Raw genomic sequence first — 15,546 nt, forward strand, 5'->3', positions numbered from 1 at the left:
ACAAACCCCACTTGGTCATGGTAAATAATACTTTTTATATATTGCTAAATTCTGTTTGCTAATATCTTACCAAAGATTTTGCATCTCTTTTATGAGGGAAGATTAGTATATGGCTTTCTTTTTCTGTACTTTCTTTTTATGGTTTTGGTATCAAGGTAGAAGTGTTTTCATATGAGTTGGGAAGTGTTCCCTCTTCTTCTATTTTCTGGAAGAGATGGTGTAGAATTAGTGTGAACTTTTCTTTAAACATTTAGTTTCATTCCCCAGTGAAATAATATGCGCCTAGAGACTTCTTTTTTTGAGAATTTTAAAATCATAAATTAAATTTTTTTAAAGCTATGGAGCTATTCAAATGATGTATTTCATATTGTGTGCATTGTGGTAGTTTGTGATTCAATTAATTTGTCAAATTTATGTGTATAGAGCTTATAGTATACTCTTAGTATCCTTTGGATGTCAGTAGGGTCTGTAGTGATATCCTCTGTTTTATTTCTGATATTGCTAATTTGTGTATTTTTTCTGGTCAGTCTTACTAGAAATTTGTTAATTTTATTGATATTTTCAAAGAACCCACTTTTTGTTTCATTGATTTTCACTATTGGTTTTTCTGTTTTAAATCTCACCAATTTCTGCTTTTATCTTTATTATTTCATACTTTATACTTGCTTTGGTTTTATTTTGCTCTTCTTTTTTTAGTCTTGAGGTGGAGCTTAAATTATTGACTTTTAGATTTTTCCTCTAATATAAGCAGTGCTATAAATTTCCCTTTCAGCACTCCTTTAGCTGTATCCCACAAATCTTGATACATTGAATTTTCGTTTGCATTAAATTCAGTGTATTTATTGATTTGCCTTAAGACTTCCTCTTTGATTGGTGTGGTGTATTGCTTAGTTTCCAAGTGTTTAGGAATTTTCCTGTTATTTTTGTTATTGATTCCATTGTGGTTAGAGAACACAGTTGTGATTTCAATTCTTTTATAGTTGCTGAGGTTTGTTTTATGATTGAGGGGATGGTCATTTGGCTTATGTTCCATGAGAGCTTGAAAGGAATGTGTATTCTGCTGATATTGGGTGAGAGGTACTCTATAAATGTCGACTGGATATGTTTGTTGATGGTGTTGTTAAGTACTTCTATATCCCTGCTGATTTTTTAATATAGTTCTTTATCAATTATTGAGATGAGGTGTTGAAGTCTCCCACTATAAATGTGGATTTTTCTACTTCTTTCAGTTCTATCACATTTTGCTTCATGTATTTTGTAGTTCTGTTGGTTGGTGCACACACATTTAGGGTTGCTGTATCTTCTTTGTGGATTGATCCTTTTATCATTATGTAATATTCCACTCTGTCCCTACTGATTTACTTTGTTCTGAAGTTTATTTTATCTGATATGAATATAGCTACTCTTGCCTTTTTCTTTTTAAAAATTTATGTATATCTTTTTCCATTTTTAAATTATCAACCTACTTATATCATTATATTTGAAGTGCATTTCTTGTTGACAGTGTATCATTGGATCAGTTTTTTAATTGAAATGTAGTTAACATAAAATATTATATTGGTTTAAGGTGTAAAACATAGTGCTTTAACATTTATATAGATTTCAAGGTGATCACCATGATAAATCTAGCTACCATCTGTCAATGTACAAAGTTGTTACAATATTGTTAATTATATTCCCTATGCTGTACATTGCATCTCCATGTCTTATTTTATAACTGAAAGTTTGTACCTTTTAATTTTTTCCTCTATTTCAACCATCCCTCTCCCCACCTCTGGAAACTACCAGATTGTTTTCTGTATCTATGAATCTGCTTCTGTTTTGCTTTGTTTGTTGATTTGTTTTATTTTTGAGATTCCATGTATATGTGAAATCATGTGATATTTGTCTTTCTCTGACTTATTTCACTTAGCATAATACCCTTTAGATCCATTCTTGTCATGAATGGCAAGATTTTATTCTTTTTTATGGCTGAGTAATATTTCACTGTATTCACACTGTAAAAATGTATATACCACATTTTCTTTATCCATTCATTTGTTGATGGACACTTTGGTTGCTCCCATATCTTGGCTATTGTAAATAATGCTGCAGTGAATGAACATAGTGGTGTATATGTCTTTTCGAATTAGTGTTTTTGTTTTCTTTGGATAAATAACCAGAAGTGGACTTATGGGTCGTATGGTATTCCTATGTTTAATTTTATTTGAGAGAGAGTGAGCAAGGGGGAGAGAGGGACAGAGAGAGAGAGAGAGAGAGAGAGAGAGAGAGAGAGAGAGAATCTCAAGCAGGCTCCACACTCAGCATGGAGCCCCACATGGGGCTTGATATTATAACCATGAGATCATGATGTGAGGCCAAAATCAAGAGTCAGATGCTCAACTGACTGAGGCACCCAGGTGACCCCCCTTTTTAATTTTCTGAGGAACTTCCATACTATTTTCCACAGTGATTGATGGCATATGAGGGTTCCCTTTTCTCCACTTCCTTGCCAACACTTGTTATTTCTTGTCTTTTTGATACTAGCCATTCTGACATGTGTGAGGTGTTATCTCATTGTGGTTTTGATTTGCATTTCCCTAATGATTAGTGATGTTGAGCATCTTTTTGTGTGTCTGTTGACCATTTGTTTGGAACCACAAAAGACCCCAAATTGCCAAAGCAGTCTTGAGAAAGAATAAAGCTGGAGGTATCATGCTCCCTGATTTTAAACTATACTACAAAGCTATAGTCATCAAAACAATATGGTACTGACACAAAAATAGATCAATGGAACAAAGTAGAAAATTAAAAAATAAACCCATACTTATGTGGTCAATTAATCTATGACAAAGGAGGCAAGAATATACAGTGGGGAAGAAAAGACAGTCTCTTCAATAGATGGTCTTGGGAAAACTGAACAGCTACATACATGCAAAAGAATGAAACAGGAGCACTTTCTTACACCATATACAAAAATAAACTTAAAATGGATTAAAGACTTAAAGACATAAAACTCCTAGAAGAAATAGGCAGTGAACTCTGGGACATCAGTGTGATCAATATTTTTTTGGATCTGTTCCTTAGGCAAGGGCAACTAAAGCAAAAATAAACAAATGGAACCACACCAAAATAAAAACTTCTGTACAGTGAAACGATCAACAAAATGAAAAGGCAACGTGTTGAATTGGAGAAGATATTTGCAAATGATATGATTGATAAGGGGTTAATTTCCAAAATATATAAAGAACTCAAATAACTCAATATAAAAAAAACCCAAATAATTCAATTAAAAAATGGCCCTAGGACCTGAATAGGATCATGTTTTTTTTTTTTTCAACGTTTATTTATTTATTTTTTGGGACAGAGAGAGACAGAGCATGAACGGGGGAGGGGCAGAGAGAGAGGGAGACACAGAATCGGAAACAGACTCCAGGCTCTGAGCCATCAGCCCAGAGCCCGACGCGGGGCTCGAACTCACGGACCGCGAGATCATGACCTGGCTGAAGTCGGACGCTCAACCGACTGCGCCACCCAGGCGCCCCGGATCATGTTTTTTTTTTAATCCACTGTGAATCTCTGTTTTTTAATTCCTCTACTTAAACAATTTACATTTAATGTAATAATTGATCTGTTTGGGTTTAAATCCATCAATTTATTTTTTGTTTTCTGATTATTACTTCTCTTTCTCATTTATGTATTTACTTTTACCTGCCACCCAGTTACTTGAACATTCTTTTGAACTCAGTTTTGATGTATCTATAGTGTTTTTAATGCATGTTTGAGGTATTACATTATATATGTAAAATTATCACAGTTGACATTTTACCAATTTGAAGGAGGTGTAGAAACTGTGCATTCTTTTACCATCCTCTATATTGTTTTTTTTAAACATTTCCTTCACATACATTGAGAACAGAGAGCATCAGGAGAGTATGTTATGTCCACCTATATTTTTGCCCTTTTCACTATTCTTTCTCCTTAATGTTACAAGATTCCTTTTATTACTATTTTTTCTACTTTGTGAATTTTCTGTTCTTTTAAGGTGAGCATTTGAGAATGACTTGATTTCCCCCTCACTCCTGAAAGATATTTTCCTTGGATATAGAATTCTGAGTTGGGGCACCTAGGTGGTTCAGTCAGTTGTGTGTCCAACTTCAGCTCAGGTCATGATCTTGCGGTTTGTGAGTTTGAGCCCTGCATTGGGCTCTGTGCTGACAGCTCGGAGCCTGGAGCCTGGAGCCTGAGGCCTGCTTTGGATTCTCTGTCTTCCTCTCTCTCTCTGCCCTTGCCCCGCTCGTGCTCTGTCTCTCTCTCTCTCTCTCAAAAATAAATAAACATTAAAAAAAATAATTCTGAGTTTACATATTTTTTTCTTTTAGTGCTTGGAAAATATTGTGTCACATCTTTCTGGCCACCATGGTTTCTGTTGAGAAATCCAATGTCATTCAAAAACATTTTGCCCAATTAGAAAGGTGTCATTTCTCTCTTGCTCATTTCAAGGTTCTTTTGTCTTTTAGTTTTCAGGAGTTTGATTATGATGTGTCTTTGTTTGAATTTCCCTGGGTTTATCCTATTTGGAGTTTGCTTAGCTTCTTGAATATGTAGGTTTATGTCTCTCTCAAATTTGGGAAAAATTTGAGCCTTATTACTTGGAATAAGTATTTTTGTAGGCAAGCATACTAGAAGTACAATCTCTGGGTAAAAGGATTCAAACGTTTAAAATTTGATTGGTTGGCACAAAAACAGACACATAGACCAATGGAATAGAATAGAAACCCCAGAACTAGACCCACAAACGTATGGCCAACTCATCTTTGACAAAGCAGGAAAGAACACCCAATGGAAAAAAGACAGTCTCTTTAACAAATGGTGCTGGGAGAACTGGACAGCAACATGCAGAAGGTTGAAACTAGACCACTTTCTCACACCATTCACAAAAATAAACTCAAAATGGATAAAGGACCTGAATGTGAGACAGGAAACCATCAAAACCCTAGAGGAGAAAGCAGGAAAAGACCTCTCTGACCTCAGCCGTAGCAATCTCTTACTCGACACATCCCCAAAGGCAAGGGAATTAAAAGCAAAAGTGAATTACTGGGACCTTATGAAGATAAAAAGCTTCTGCACAGCAAAGGAAACAACCAACAAAACTAAAAGGCAACCAACGGAATGGGAAAAGATATTTGCAAATGACATATCGGACAAAGGGCTAGTATCCAAAATCTATAAAGAGCTCACCAAACTCCACACCCAAAAAACAAATAACCCAGTGAAGAAATGGGCAGAAAACACGAATAGACACTTCTCTAAAGAAGACATCCGGATGGCCAACAGGCACATGAAAAGATGTTCAGCGTCGCTCCTTATCAGGGAAATACAAATCAAAACCACACTCAGGTATCACCTCACGCCAGTCAGAGTGGCCAAAATGAACAAATCAGGAGACTATAGATGCTGGAGAGGATGTGGAGACACGGGAACCCTCTTGCACTGTTGGTGGGAATGCAAATTGGTGCAGCCGCTCTGGAAAGCAGTGTGGAGGTTCCTCAGAAAATTAAAAATAGACCTACCCTATGACCCAGCAATAGCACTGCTAGGAATTTATCCAAGGGATACAGGAGTACTGATGCATAGGGCCACTTGTACCCCAATGTTCATAGCAGCACTCTCAACAATAGCCAAATTATGGAAAGAGCCTAAATGTCCATCAACTGGTGAATGGATAAAGAAATTGTGTTTTATATACACAATGGAATACTACGTGGCAATGAGAAAAAATGAAATATGGCCTTTTGGAGCAACGTGGATGGAACTGGAGAGTGTGATGCTAAGTGAAATCAGCCATACAGAGAAAGAAAAACACCATATGGTTTCACTGTTATGTGGATCCTGAGAAAGTTAACAGGAACCCATGGGGGAGGGGAAGGAAAAAAAAAAAAAGAGGTTAGAGTGGGAGAGAGCCAAAGCATAAGAGACTGTTAAAAACTGAGAACAAACTGAGGGTTGATGGGGGGTGGGAGGGAGGAGAGGGTGGGTGATGGGTATTGAAGAGGGCACCTTTTGGGATGAGCACTGGGTGTTGTATGGAAACCAGTTTGACAATAAATTTCATATATAAAATAAAAAAATAAAATAAAATAAAATAAAATTTGATTGGTATTTTCAAATAACTCTCCCAAAGTTTATAGCAATTTTTACTCCTGCTGACAGTGAATTAAAGTGTCTGTTTACCCATCCCTTTATCAACAGAAGTTATTGTTAAGCTACTAAACCTTTGCCAATGTCCTAAACAAAAACAATGCATTGCTGTTTTAGTTTGTATTTATTTTTAGTAAAATTAAGCATATTTTTATGTTGATCATTTGTATTTCTTCCTAATTGTTCATTTTCTTGACAGCTTTTTTGCTGCATGGCTCATCTTTTTCTTGTTGATCATGAAATTCTGTTTGTATATTTTGGAAATTATTCTTTTATCATTTGTATTGCCAATGTTTTTTTGCTAGTTTGTTTTTAGGTTTTTAAGCTTGTTTTTGTTTTTTGTTTGTTTTGCCAAATAAATTTTCAGTTTTTACCTATTAAAATTTTTGGAGTCTTTTGCTATCTTTAAATTTTTGTCCTGTTTAGAAAACAAGATTATAAAAATATCCTTTTATATTTTGTCTAGTATTTCCATGGTTTCATTTTCACAATTAAATCTTGGATCCATTTGGAATGTATTTTCATGTAAAAGTAAAGTAGGCAATAACAGATCTTTTCTATCAAGTTTTAACACAGGGATGTATTAATACAGGTGGAGGAGAAAGGAGAGTTTATGAGAATGTTATATGCCTAAGAGTAGGAAAATATTGGAAAATGGTAGACTCAAAGGGCTATCTCCTCTTTTGTCTGTGTTCTCTCTGAGTTCAATATAAAGGAAAGGTTAAGTCAACTGGAGGTGTGAAGGGTGAGAGAAAAACAAATTTAAAAAGTTTGGAAATGTCATAATTTTGGTCAATAACTTTTTGTTTTTGTGAAAAGCTGGGAAGAAATAGGAAAAATGAAATGGCTTCTTTTGTAATTTTTATATTGCTATTAGTGGATGGAAATTTTCCTCTCTTAACTAAAGAAGGACTTACAATTTTTTATTTAACATAGTACTTGAAGTCTTAGCTATAGAAATCAGACAAGATATGCTCAACATCACTGATCATCAGGGAAAAGAAAATCAAAGCCACACTGAGATCTTACTTCACAACCAGTCAGAATGGCTAGTGTCAAAAAAATGACAAGTGTTGGTAAGAATGTGGAGAAAGGGGAACCCTCATGTGCCATTTGTGGGAATGTAAATTGGTACAGCCACTGAGGTTCATCAAAAACTTAAAAATATCATATTATCCAATAATTCCACTACTGAGTATTTACCCAAAGTATATGAATACACTGATTTATACCCCTATGTTTATTGCAGCATTATTTACAATAGCCAAGATATGGAAGCAACCTAAGTGTCCATCTGTAGATAAATAAAGAAGATCTTGTATACACACGCACACACAAAACAGAATATTAGTTAGCCATAAAAAAGAATGAGGTCTTGCCGTTTATGACAACATGAATGGACCTAGAGGGTACAATGCTAAGTGAAATAAGTCAAAGACAAATACCATATCATTTCATTTATATGTGGAATCTTAAAAACAATACAAATGAACAAATGAAAAAACAGAAATAGACTCATAAAGAGAACAAATTGGTGGCTGCTGGAGGGATGGGCTGGGTGAAATAGTCGAAGGGGATTAAGAAGTACAAAATTCCAGTTTTAAAATAAAAAAGTCAGGGAAATCAAAAGTACAGTACAGGGAATATAGTCAATAATATAACCGTGTTGTGTATTGACAGACGGTAAGTACAGTTATTATGGTGATCATTGTGTGATGTATGCAATTGTTGAATCACTATATTGTACACCTGAAGTTAATATCACATTGTATGCCACCTATACTTCAATAATAAAAATTAAAGAAAATAAGACTTACAGTGACTTGGGCTAATACTGTATTTCTTTCTTAGTGCATCCCAGTGAGCCACTTGTTCACAATGATTACCCTTAAAAGAAGATACTAATTTGCTTAGTTAACAAATATTTTTAAATCATTTGTCAAGGAGGCAGGTATAGGGTAATGATTATGTGTTTGCCTCTGGAATCATATTGCTTGAATTTAAACCCCAGTCCAGTAACTTACTAGCTGTGTGATCTCGGGAAAGTTACTAAACTTCTCTGTACTCCAAGTTTCTCTTCTGCAAAATGGGGATATTAACACCTCATTGTATTATTGTGAGTCTCAGAACAGCATCAATCTTATAGTAAGCAATTGATAGATATGAACTATTATCAATGCTAATGACTGGAGATAGAGCACAGTGGATATGATCCTTATAGTTATGGGCCTTGCATTCATTTTGCTTTGTTTATTATACATTTTAATTTTTGATTTTTTGGAATTTTTAAAATTGCAATTAAAGTATAGTTGACATATATTAGTTTCAGGTGCATGACATAGTTATTTGGCAGTTATATATATCACAAAGTGCTTATCACAATAAGTGTAGTTACCATCTGCCACCATACAAAGTTATTAAAATATTATTGACTATATTCCCTATGCTGTACTTTTCATCCTCATGACTTATTTATTTTATAACTGGAAGCTTTTACTTCTTAATCCCTTCATTTATTTTCCCATTCCCCTCAACCCCCCACAACTATCAGTTGATTCTATTTATGAATCTGTTTGTTTTTTTATTTGTTCATTTCTGGTTTTTAGATTCCACATATAAGTGAAATCATATGGTATTTGTCTTTCTCTGTAAGACTTATTTCACTTAGTGTAATAGTCTTTAAATAAGGACCTTGCATTCTTGAGTGAGGAGATAGGTTAAAAAATTACAAATAGCAGTACTTAGTCTAAAATAAATGTAAGGGGCTGGGATAGTATAAAGGAGTGGGAGAAGAATCCTATTTTAGATAACATGGTCAGGGGAGGCCTCTCTGAAGAGGGGGCATTTAAGTTGAGACCTGAAGCATCAGAAAAAAACAATTTAAAGAATGGAGGGAAGAATGTTCTAGGCAGTGGGAACATCATGTGCAAAGACTCTGAGGAGAGGGATTTTATTATATGGAAAATTTTGAAAGACATATATGGCTATCACGTAGAGAACAAGAAAGAGTGGTATGAGATGGGGTTAATGGTATAGGCAGGACCTTGTAGACCAGAGTAAGGAGTTTGGATTTTGTGTTCTGTGGGAAACCACTAAGGCATGAGAGAAAAGGGATATAATTTTTCTTTTTAAAAACGAGTGGTCTTGTAATCTCTAATTCACATTAAAGGAGATCAATATTGTAAAGAGGGAGAGCAGCTTGGAGGCTCATGGCAGTGGTCCAAATGAGAGACCGTGGTGGCAGTGGAGATAAAAAGAAGTGGATGGATGTAAGGTACAGTTTTAAGGTACAGGACTTGCTGAAGGATTGGATGCAGGAAGGTAAGGTTATGGAAGAGAGTTTGAATCAAGGATGATACCCAGGTTTCTGACTTGATTAACAGTTTTGACGTGGTACCATTTTTTGGAATGGGAGATATCGGAAGAAGGGTCAGGTTTGGTAAGTGTTGTGAACATGTTGAATTTGAGGTATCTATCAGACATCCAAGTACAGATGTGGAGTAGTCAGTTGGATTTATGAATCTGGAGTTCAGGGTCAGCTTTTAGATGATGTTTAAAGTCGTGGATCTGGATGAAATAAACTAGGGAGATTAAAAAGAGAAGAAGGTCTGGGATCATATGAATACTCCACCTTTAATGTAGAAGCTGTGAGATACTAAAAGGAGAATGGGCTGATAATAAAGGCAGGGATGTAGTTTAGTGGTATCTGCTGTATATGCAGGAAGTCCTGGATTTTATCTTTGGTATCTCCATTTACTCTTTGCATCCTTAGAGGATAGGGCAGGGCTATCAATTTTTCAAGTCTTTTGTCAATTACTCATCTATAGTTTTTCTAGCTCCTGGAACAAAGCAGGTGCTCAGTAACTTGAATGAATGAATGAATGAATGAGTAAAATGAATAAGAATATCTGAGTTGTAATACCTGCTTTGCCACAATGTAGGTTTGTGACATTGAGCAGTTAGCAAGTTACAATTTTGTTATCTGTAAAATGGCAATAATAAAGGTACCTCTCTTTTTGGACAGGATTTAAAACAAAAATTTGTAGCAGTTAGCACAGAGCTATTGGTAAATTAATGCTAACTACTATTAGCTCTCTGCACTTTGGGTGCTTATTCATAAAATAGGGGCAATAAATTACTGCCCTTCCCTCACAAGGCCATTTGTGAAGCCAGCAGGAGTTAACATTTGACTCTACAAAGGGTTATTAGTATTAATTTTTTAGTTAGTTTGAATCTGCACTATGCAGCCACTCCCTCCCATCCTAGAAGCAGGATTATTTAAAGAAAACGTTTCTTTAAAGAGCCCAGTACTCCGCTGGTCAGGCCTGCCTAGTTCAACCAATTGTATTTGAAACCACGCCCCAATGCGAAGTCTGTTAGCTGCAGAGTTCAATTTAAAAATACCCAGCCCCGCCTCTCCTGGCTGGGGGGAGCACGCGTCCCAACTGTGCACGCTGATTGGCTCCTTCTGGCCAATCACCACTGCGCTTCCTTCTGGGGCTGTAATTTTCAAAATTCGCTACTGGGCAGATTGCAGCCCGCACAGTCCAGGTTGAGAAGGACACGGGTCGCTACAACACGGAGCTCCGTTCATTTCCCGGGCCTCTCCTGGTCTAGGAGTGCGTCCATGATCTTTCCTGTTCTGCCCTCAGTCTCGATGTGAGGTAGGCGTCTTTGGGCTTGTACTGTCCGCTCGAATGTCCGGCCCAGTCGCACGCGGGTTGATGCCTCAGCACCACTCCTGTTCCTGGTTAACACGCTGTCTTCTCTCGCCCGCAAGCGCGGCATCCTTGCCTTGAAACCTTTGTTTTGTTCTGATGTCAGCAGTCTGAGCGAAGTTGGGCAGGAGTGTGTTTTAGAGGATGAGATGGCAAAACGAGTGAGACTAGGTCCTAGCTTTTAGATAGAGTGACCAGTACACATGCCTGAATCAGAGTACATTTACAGAACGTCTTTTCACAAGTGGAAGTGTGGAAGATTAGTTTCACTGACCCTTATTTAAGTCAGAGAATGCTACTTGCAGGATGTCTTTTGAACTACAGGTGGTAGGATATGAAGGAGGATGGAAATGTGTGCTCTCTCCCTTGTTCTTCCTTTGATCTCCACTGGCTGTCTTCTATCCCCTACTCCAACCGCTGCAGCTGGCTTTCCCACTGCTCTCTGCTTTGGTCCACTTAGGATCCTAGAATGTCAGAAGTCAAAGGACCCAGAACAGTGCTTCTTAAACTTTGAAGTGCATACAACTCACCTAGGGATATTGCTAACTTGCACTTTCAGATTTGGTAGGTCTAGTTTGGGACCTGGGATTTTAAATTGCTAATAAGCTTGCAGGTGATGCTAATGTTGCTGGTCTGTTCAAACCATGGTGAATAGCTAGGAGGTTCTGGTCCCATTGCCTCATTTTTTAAGGTGGGGAGACAAGGCCTAAAGAAAAGAGACTTGCCTAGTGTCATCCAGCCAGCTATGGGCAAGGTCAGAGTTCTACCCTAGGCATCCTTCACAGCCTGGTACTGCTTTCATGCACACCATGCTGCATTGTCTCCCCAGTGTCTTGCTGTCTATAACCTGCATTTATATATAAAATGAAGTTGCTGTTGTTTCCTATAGACTGTCTTGATCTACAGTTTTGGAGTCTAAGCACCTGGGCTTCTAAATGAGCCAATTTGCCCCTGTTTGGGTTTTATCATCAGCCCTGGGATGCTCAGGGGGTCTCCAACACTTACCAGTGTGTATGTAGAGAATATGGAAAGTCTGGAAAGTGGAAAGGATTCTGATTTTCTTGTCCAAGCAAGGCTCCATTCTGTAGGTGGTAGAAGTCGAGAATGTTCTGCAGAATGTCCTTTAATGAAAGCTGTTTTTGGTGGTGCCAAGCCCCTACCCCCTCCTAATGGCAGAGAATACTTAAGTCAGTGTGTGTGTCCCCTAAAGAAAGTGATTAGTGTTCAGGAAAATGAAGGTGGTGTGTGATTATCATCTGAATAAACTTATTCTCTCAGGCTTAGTTACTCTGTGATGTAATCAACTGAAAGCTTTCTATCCTGTTGACTCCAGGCTATTTTTTTCTTTCCCCCTTGAAAGATAAAAGTTTCAGAACATGAATCTTTGGTCAGCCATTAAAAAAATTGTATGAGGTGTTAATAATAATAATAGGGAGGTAAGTGGTTTTTCAGACAGTGTGGTTAAGGGTGGGTGCACCCAATTTAACTTTATTCCTGCTTGGCTGAGTTTTGAGAGATGAGATAGAAAATAGGTTTGGATTTTGGGGGATGAAAAGGAAAATAAGATGCACCACTTACTTTGAGGGCCTACCATATGTTAGGCTTTGCACATACAAATTTCCTTTTGAGCCATATGATGCTTCTACAAATAAATGGTGGTATTGCTCTGTTGCAAGTGAGAAAATTAAGGCTCAAAGATGCTAAGTTGGCTGGTTTAAAAACCCAGTGGCTTCTTTAAAAGATCTTTAGGCTCATTTTGTCTCCTTACACTTCCACATTAAAGCCTTTTGCTTTGGACCATGGACTGTTTTAGAGTGCTTTTGAGTATGATTGGAGAGACTTCATGGTATTTTAAAAAGAGCCCTAGAAAGAGCTGGGTGATCTATGCTGCTTAATAGTTTTGTCCTGGGTAGTAAGTTACTTAACACATCTGGGGCTCTACAGTGGAACGAATTGTATCTGTACTGCGTACCCTTACTGCTTTGTTGTGAGACCAACTGAAGTAATAAATGCGGAGGCACATACTTGTACTGATTTTTCCTGACAAAATGTTTAATACTTCTCCATCCAAAGCAAAACCCAAATCAGCCTTTCTCCTTTCTTAAACCTTCCTCTCAAGCTGCAGTCTTTTCTGCTAACCTTTCTTAGCAGCCTGGCCCTAGCCTAGCATTCCGCCCCTTTCTGACTCTTCCCCAATACACTCTTTGTATCCATGCTCCAGACAACTGGGAAGTCCCTGCACCTGCTGTGCTTGCCATGTGCAAGCCTCTGCCTGCGCTCAGGCTTTCTTTGCCTGCAAAAGCTCCCCAGTCTGCTTGGGATCCCCTTTGTCACTTAAGTCTAGATCATATATAACTTCCTCTATGAAGGCTTCTTCCACCCCTTTATCCCCCCTACAAGATTACTGACTTTCTATTATGTTGCTGTAGTACTTTGTTACTCTTATTAAATCATTGCCACATTTTTATGTTACTGTTAGAGCTGTGCATGTGAATACTTATAGGATAAGATGAATGATTTGTGTTTGTATCTCCATTGCCTGAAATACCAGGTACAGAGTGGCAGGTAAGTTTGTTGCATTGCCTTTAGGGTCTCTCTTAGAGGAGCCTATTATTTGTCAAATGCAGTTGAACTTGGAGATTGAATGTGGGTGAGGTTGGAAGGGCAGTTGTATCTGAGTGGGAAAGGTCTCCTGTATATCCAAAAACTGGTTCCTCCTGACAATGCATTTGCTTGTGAGTCACATAAGTGTATCCTAACTATTGAGGACTCACAAAGAACTTTAAGGAATGTAGAATGGGGTCCACCACTGAGATGGGACAAAAATAGGACTCTCCCAAGGGCTGTAATGACGGTTAAATTTTTATGTCAAGTGATTTTTCAATAAGTTAGTTCCTTCTATCATTATCTCATCTTGAATTTTTTTCTTGCCACGTGTCTGGAACTGGATTACAGTTTCTTCTGATGGAATGCAGTGTTTGAATACTTTGGCCTATCATGTATATGTGTGTGCAGTATATTCTTGTGTCTTCTCTGTAGCATCATTATAATTGCTGTGCCAGGACCCTGTGCCTTTTAAAGAACATTAACCCTTCCAACTGGCTTCCATACTATGTGATCTGTCATGTTCTTGATTGTTTTTAATGCAAAATGTTCATGTGATTTGTTCCCAGTATTCCCAGGCCTAAACTAGGAGGTAGGCCATAGTTCCAGTGCCCACACAGGATGGCAGGCACTGTGCTGGGCTTTTTAGACTGCCCAAGGTTAATTATGGTAGAACCAGTATTTGAACCCAGATTTGCCTACTTCAAAGTATGTTTTCTCCTAGAGATGCTAGAGAGAGCTTGGGTATTCTCACGGGTTTCCAGAGAATGCTGTGATGTTTCTGGTGAATGATGTTTTAAAGAGTCGCTTTCTGCTTGCAGCCCTATCTTGGATAGACACTGCTGAATCTGTAAGAGATGCCACTACCACTACCATCCCGAGGCTCCAAACCTGAGATGAAGAAATCTCAGTCCAGCAACGTTGTGCCCAGCGATCATGGCCAATATGGAAAGGTTAGAGCAAGCCGTCTCTCCCAACAGTGTCTTGAGTAGCTTCTTCCTGTGTTGGCTCAGTCCCTATCCCCACCCCTAATCTTTCTGAATATGTGTTGTTTAATCTGAGAAATTGGGAAGGAATGGTAGCCCTTGTAGTTGAAGAAGACCAGCAAATTAGAACTTGGGTTCTAAGCATGAATTCTACTTTTCCATAAATGCATACCTAAAATGAAGGACACCCTTCACAGTCTTCAAACGTAAACAGTACTGAGCTCTCATTAATGATCACATCTATACTCTTAGTTTCTGGGAGATGTTCAAAGCACCTTGCCAGGAGGCTGCTTAGTACCTCCTGGGGAGAATATGAAGATTAGATCAACAAATGGATTATCGTGCTTTTTACAGCTATTAAATTTGAATAATGCATCCATTTTGCTTTTGCTGTTTTGACCTTGTGGATAGTTTGACAGTGTCATTCCAACCCTGTGATGTTCTTTGTTCCTCATCATACATATTTTAATCAGAGTTTTACTAACACTGATGAATTGTCATTAAGGGAGTATTTCCTAGAGCAAACATCATTAGGCCAATTTAATTTCCTTGATTGGTTTTCTTGCAGTACAGATAAACATTTTCCAATGATTTTCATTTTTTGGTTTACTAAAATGATTTTCATGAAGGGGCTAAATGTTTTTTTTCATATGTAAATTTGGCAAGAAGGATTTGATACATTGATCAGATTTTTGTCAATATTAGACATTAGAGCTCTGCCATAATGAGTTTTCTTTTGTGGTGGTTATTTTTCCAAATCCAACTTTCTTGGGGCACATTTTGTAAATCTACATTTTATTGAGTTCAGTTTCACTTGTGAATTTCATTTGGGGCTGATTGTTTCTACTGGTAATATTAAATGGGAATTGGGACAATTTATTAGCTAATTTGTGAGATTTGTGTAACCACGAAATATTTTAGTTTTGCTAATTATTTCCACTAGGATTATTTATCAAGAACTAGATAAAAGACTAATAGTTTTCTGATTTCCAAGCTTAATCAATTAGAAAGCAGAAGTAATTCTTCTCTTTCAGGATTGCTTTGCTGTACTAGATGGG

The 15,546-nt window shown here is 37.4% G+C and overlaps 1 protein-coding gene across 4 annotated transcripts in view; it reads left to right on the forward strand.

Annotated features, from left to right (window-relative positions):
- Positions 1 to 15,546, forward strand: part of CCNB3 (cyclin B3) — a 79,968-nt gene that overhangs the window by 2,674 nt on the left and 61,748 nt on the right. Inside the window, exons 1-2 of one of the 4 annotated variants that reach the window (XM_045050915.1) lie at positions 10,675 to 10,844; positions 14,324 to 14,455. In XM_045050915.1, coding sequence (XP_044906850.1) covers positions 14,360 to 14,455 — 96 coding nt within the window. In that variant the 5' untranslated portion in view covers positions 10,675 to 10,844; positions 14,324 to 14,359. Of the gene's footprint in view, positions 1 to 10,674; positions 10,845 to 14,323; positions 14,456 to 15,546 lie in introns of those variants that run through there. The other 3 variants (XM_045050914.1, XM_019823821.3, XM_045050913.1) reach the window with 3 other exon arrangements.

The sequence above is a fragment of the Felis catus genome, chromosome X (assembly GCF_018350175.1).
Source record: "Felis catus isolate Fca126 chromosome X, F.catus_Fca126_mat1.0, whole genome shotgun sequence".
Taxonomy (NCBI): Eukaryota; Metazoa; Chordata; class Mammalia; order Carnivora; family Felidae; genus Felis; species Felis catus.